At 34.1% G+C, this 6,463-nt stretch overlaps 1 protein-coding gene across 1 annotated transcript in view; it reads right to left on the bottom strand.

The window, feature by feature from the left end:
- Positions 1 to 5,558: 5,558 nt before the first annotated feature.
- The window catches only part of LOC118743807, a gene marked incomplete at its 5' end in the record, with an annotated part of 6,511 nt that continues 5,606 nt past the window's right edge, over positions 5,559 to 6,463 (bottom strand). The window contains one exon of the mRNA XM_036476569.1: positions 5,559 to 6,442. Within this exon, the coding sequence (XP_036332462.1) occupies positions 5,912 to 6,442 (531 nt within the window). The remainder of the gene's footprint in view (positions 6,443 to 6,463) is intronic.

Raw genomic sequence — 6,463 nt, forward strand, 5'->3', positions numbered from 1 at the left:
GTAAATAAATAATAACACAGCCAGACAAAAGAAAGTGTCGTGTACTTTTCACAGGAATACCCTACCCTCATGTATTTTGATACGCTGAGCACAATTTTTTTCTGTCACATAATAGTTGTGTTTGTTTCCTCATTTCCAGTAAAATCCAGTGAAAGTTTTTACGAATTTTCATGTTTTGTCGTTTTCGTACGCAAAAACTTGCAAAGTAGGGGAAATTTAGAGAGCGAAAATGACAGCTTAAGTTACAAGTTTTTATTAGATAAATTTTTACTTGTAAGAATTTGCCAGTATAAAAAACAGCTGATCGCATGTTGATGGATACAATTTAAACTAATAAGGAAACTGTTTATGGGATTTTATTGTTGAAATTTACAAAATAAACCAATATAAATATAAAATATATTGTTTTATTGGGAATTTGCTGCTAAGAAAAAAATATATATATCAGCTACTCATGAAACTTGCAAATTATTACTGGATTTGCGTTCGCGTCCTTTTTTGGATTGTTTTTCTATGAGAGCGAATTCTCGGAAATTAAGTAACTGAAGAGTTACTGGCAAGTTGCTGGATAATTTGTAACCAAACATAAATAATATGTTTTACCAAATTTCTAAAAATATACAAAAAAAATACATTTATGTAAATATCACAAACAATTCGTCGATGTTTTTGCAAAACCGGCCATCGACCAGTTGCCTCGATCGGCATCGAGATTTATACATAAAAATCATAAAATCGTTATTAAAACAATAGATTTGCAAAATAATAGCTAGAGAAAATACCACCAATCAAGGCAATGCTTTCAAGGAAACCCCCGCTTTTTCGCTCTCCTGTAAAATTTGAGTGCCGTAAGATAAGCGGTTTTGCAATTGTTCGATTGGCGGTTTTGCAAAACCATCGACGAAATGCTGTCAAAGAGCTTCACCACCACTGAATCACCCGATAGTTAAATTTTTTTTAAAGAAGCTTATCTTTTCTTACTTTAAGTTATTGTTGTGTATTTATTGGGTTTATAGTAGTCCAAATGCTACTCTTTACAGCATTATTTGTCCTTCAGTCCATCAATTCGGTCACACCTTCTAAAGCACACATCAGAATAGAACTCTAATAAAATACCGCTGTCCTATTTTCATTTACCTTTTTATCCTTCTTTAAATTTAAAATGTTAAGTTCAGGACTATGTCGTCTCATCTTCTTTATATTAAATATTCTCCCAATTCCGGATTATCGAGCAAGGAATGCCTGGTCTGAGCCATTTTTAACGAAAAATCAGATATCTCATGTCAAGGTGGGCTACCTGTGACCTGTTAGCTTAGAGTAAAGTTTCATTGTTTAACTAGTTTGAAAGTAGTTTTAGGGATAGGCAGCTGGATTGTCACCACAGACACTTAAACTCTTACCTCGTACCTATCAGCGTATTTTCCACCATGAAGTCCATGGCCTTGAGGATTACAAATACATCGACTGTAAATACCTAGGCATATGCCACAAGAAGTGAAGTGAAGATTGACCCCGTTACCTTCCATATACATAGATTCCAGATCATCACCCCGTGTCATTGAGGGAGCCAATCAGTGAAGATCGTACAATGCAAGTGGTGACGTATTATCATGTGGCATTGAAAAGACTTTTCCGCTTCACTTCACACTTTTCATATATTTCACAGGATAGTTCCTGTGGTCTGTTTTCATTTACTTTCCTTAAAAATTTTCAGATGATACCCAAAGTAAAAACCATAAATTATGGCTACAAGTATAATTTTACAGTGCTTGCAATGAGAGGGGCTGTCCGCTGATTTATACTCAACTTAGCTATCACTATAGACGTGAAATTATACTAGGTTACCACGTGTTATTGACACCGTATGCCATGGTCTAAAAATTGCGTTTACCTCCTATAGAAATACGGAGGAATATTCGATGGCATCGTTGAAGATTCTAAAATGTTTGTGACCAAGTCTCTAAAGCAATATTTTTTTAAGTGTAAAATTATACGTATTTGTAAATCCAAACCATAATTACGAGTACAGCGAAATACTGGTATGAAATTTTAAAGTTCAATGAACGCACTGATATATTGGAAGTAAAAGCGATGCACTAATTGACCCACAGTAACGTGCATCAATCAAAATAGATTGGACTAAAATGAAAATCACAATTTTTTCAGAAGATTACCTGCAGCTGCTAAAAAAAAAAGCTTCAAGTATCAGTTTCATTAATAAAATTCAATGAGTTTACATAAATATAATTCTATATGGAAATAATATAATAAATACGCTTACTATATTTATTTAGTTTAATATTTTGAATTAAGGCTTGAAAATATTTATAAATCAATGCACATAAGCACACGTTTTTTACAGTTATTATACTTATTTTAAAGCAGACACAAATACTTGTTCAACAGATTAGCAATTAGGCAAGGGTTACATGTTTAAGCCACATACATATACATATGTACATACATACATAGATGGCGCAATAAAAATGTCTGTACATATTTAAAGTATCTCGGCTTTGTTGTTTTTGATTTTCTTTATTATTTTATTTTTTAATATATTATACCATCCGTCTTGAATTATACGGGACAGTCCTCTTTTTTTACCCATTGTCCTGGTAATTTATTTATGTATTTTATACGGGACGCCAAATGTTCTGTATCTCTTTTAATGTCCTGTATTTGTCCCGTATTCGGTGTTTCGTCTAGAGTCCAACCGATTAATCGGCCGATACTGAGGCTAGTATCAGCCATAAGTGTCGGCATCGGCCGTTTTTGGCCGGTTCTTGAATGAGGTAATGTTATTTATAAAAGCATTTGTGCTTGAAATGAATTTATATTCCGATTGTCGATTCTTCGCCAATTAAATGCTGAATATAAATTCATTTCAAGAACAAATGGTTTTATAAAAATTTTTATAATAACAAAATAAAAACATAAATAACATTACCTCATTCAAGAATCGGCCAAAAACGGCAGATGCCAATTCTTTTGCCCGATACTAGCCTCGGCATCGGTCAAGTAATCGGTAGGACTCTAGTTTCGACGCTTTAACAGCTTTTAAGTTTTAAGTGATTTTGGTATATGATCGTAATTTTCTCCATAAACAGTTATTATTTTCTAATCTGAATGCCTGTGATTCGAATCGAGGAATATATACAGTGACCAAAATAGAAATTTAGACTCGTTATTTTAGTAAGTTTTGGATATTGTTCCTCAGTTTATTTAATGTTTTTTTATTTATTTTATGAAAGTAAAGCTATTTTCCTAACAAAAACCATATAACACCAACTTTCCGACTTTGTTCAAAAAACTATAAAAATTAATTCTGCAATGTTTCATTAAAATTACAAACTTTTTAATTAGCATCTTTAAAAAAAATTTGGTTTGCAGTTTTGTAACTCACTAAAACTGAGTATAATAAAAGGCGAGTGGAAAGTGCTGCTCATTTGCTTCTCTTTGAAAAAAATTTTCAAACATATTTACATTGTATGTAAAAATTGCGTAACACCGTAAACAAAAAAATTTCCAAAAATTAATGGCATGCCTTAGCGACTTAAAATTGACATTATTATACTAAAATTTAACGAACTTTTTAAACAAATTTTACGGGGTAAAAATCTCGAGAAATTTATCCTACAAATTTGTGATCTTACTATAAGGATACTGTTTCAGGGCTATTACATCTAGGATCATTGAAGAAGGCTTTAAGATCTGTAAGCTGCTGTGAAAAAAATTTGCAAAAATATTTTTTTACCCGTATTCGGCTCTCATAAATGTGGTCACCGTAATTATAGGCCATGCTTAAATGTAAACCACCTTGGATTTGATAGCGAGCTTAAGAATTTTCCAAAATGCGTGGCAAACTGTACGAATGATAGCCTCATCTGTTGAGTTCCTTTCCCTTGCCAAAGAGTTTTTCAGCACATCCAGTGTTCAGCGTTTCTTGCCACACGCTTTGATCTGTATGTAGAATGATCCAAATTCCCAAACCACTCAAATCCGGCGATGATGACGGCCCCTGTTCGGGTCTAATAAACGAAGGAACATTTTCTGCAAGCAAATTTTGAGTACGCTGCACAGCTGTTGGAGAGAGTAGAGTTACAATAGATTTTCACAACTGCTGTCCAGCCTCATGAAACCGTTTGCTGGTACGTTGAACTAATTTCCCGCTTAATTGATATTTTGCCAGGCCTTGACGTATTTGAATACTGGTTTTTACTTATAAGGGAAGGCCTCTAAAGCCAAGTTTATTTTAAACCTGTAAGATATTTTATTTTTTTTTAAATACCTATGCGTCCAGAAAATCTTTGTAAAATTTGAGCATTTCCAGATCGGCAATTTCTGCCAAATGGTAGTACTTTTTAAACGGACACTTCAATTGCGCCACTCGCCAAATACACATTTACATCTGTACATATTTGTAAAAATACGAGTATTTACATGTGTACATACATAGCTAAATACAATGCAAGAGAGGTGTGAAAATAATAATTTGAAAATGAAATTAAAATGCAAATATGTGAGAAAGTATTCATTGTGATTTTATACAAAGAAGATCGTTAACATTAAGAAATTTAGGCGAAATTATTGAGTTTAGCTGCCGTAAGCGACTTGACAAGTTATGTCATTGATTCTACAATATAAACATATATATGTACATACATATATGTACTTAGGTACATTTAGAAAAAAAAAAAAGCAAATTATTTTAAACTACATAACTCGTTCTCTCAGCTGGCTAATATATACATATATATAAGACCGTCTCAAGAATATGTGAAAATAAATTTATTTGCAAATTTTGATATGCATACCCTCTACTTTTGTGCTTCTTAGCCTAAATAACATATACAGATATGAAGTTTTATGGCTGTAGAATAACTATAACACCCGTGCCGACTTTTAGTTGAAGCTTTAGTTAATAACTTGAATTAATCGTCCATGCAAACTTTGGAAATGCGAAAAATTTTATTTGTTTCCCATACTTTAGCGCATTTCAGGTAAATCTGCATCAATAAATTTTTAATAGGACGGCAGGATTCCTCCCGAGGACATCGAAAAAATTAATTAAACTAAAATATCTTTTACAATTTGTATCCTTCCATATCCTTACAAAAATTAAACCAAGATTCTCCAAAATGCATTCAAAATCAAATAGATATGTATCTTGAAGGATAGTATTTTTAAAGGACATTTTAGACATGTCGGCCGCTGTGGTGTAGTGGTAAGCAGTGCGCGCTTCCACTCCACAATGCCTGGGTTCAAACCCTGGTCAAAGCAACATCGCAAAAATATAGAAAGGTTTTTTCTTAACAGCGGTCGTCCCTCGGCAGGCAATGGCAAACCTCCGAGTGTATTTCTGCCATGAAAAACAGCTTCTCATAAAAATACAATCGCCGTTCGGAGTCGGCGTAAAACTGTAGGTCCCTCCGCTTTGTGTGACAACATCAAGGCGCACGCCACAAATCGGAGGAGAAGCTTGGCCAAACACTAACATATGTGTAAGCGCCAATCTATTATTATTATTATTTTAGACATGTTCCAAAATCTTGTTTTGAATTTTTCTTTTAATTGATACCCATAAATATTTCCATATTTTGTGTATGCTTTTAGAAATATGAATAATATAATTTAATGGTCCTTTGGAAAAAATCCTGACTATTAAGCCCTAATACTGTAAGGCGTATAGTAATACCGCGTTATAAAGAAGTAAAATGAGTAGGTTAACAAAACACGCGAATTGCACAAAAATTATTTTGGTAACTTAGACTGCAAGTCTTCAGGGGTTGCCGTGGTCCGAATTGCATAAAATTTTATTTGGATAGTTTTTAAGACAAAACCAATAAATATATATACAAATGTATATCTTTCTGCATTCTGTGGAAATTGGTAACCAAATCAACTTCAACCTCTACCACCAAATACCCAAATCACTGAATAGCTCTTCCGACGTGGGTAAGTCGTAATTTTCATTCACCCATTCAGAATTCTCGCCCGTCTTATTCTGTTGACTGCCATACTCTTTTCTATAGCCAACTTTGCGCAAATCATCTTCATCACACTCTTCCTCATCGTCGTCTTCCACCGCCTCCAATGCGCTGCGTCTGACCAAACGTGATTTGGCAAAGTTGGATCGCTGTTCGCTGGGCATTACTTCAAGCAGTTCACTAAGTCCACTTATATCAACTTCTCTTTCTTTCTCAAGTTTTGGTTCATCCGCCTTGGCTGCAGTTAATTCTTCAGCTGTTAGCTCTGTTGTAGCCGCCACCCGTTGTATGCGTTCGAATATGGAGAGCATATGACGTCTAAATCGACTGTAGTCAAAATTTGCGTGCGTCACATTTGTTTCAATCGCATTTATGCCTTCATTGTTCTTCACGCGATTTAAGGGACCATAATGGTAGAGCATATCAATGCCCGGCGACATTGATTCCTCCCAACTCTGTGTAAGACAAAAAAAAAA

This window comes from Rhagoletis pomonella, unplaced genomic scaffold, assembly GCF_013731165.1.
Source record: "Rhagoletis pomonella isolate Grant_MI unplaced genomic scaffold, Rhpom_1.0 Rhpom_scaffold_00007, whole genome shotgun sequence".
NCBI lineage: Eukaryota > Metazoa > Arthropoda > Insecta > Diptera > Tephritidae > Rhagoletis > Rhagoletis pomonella.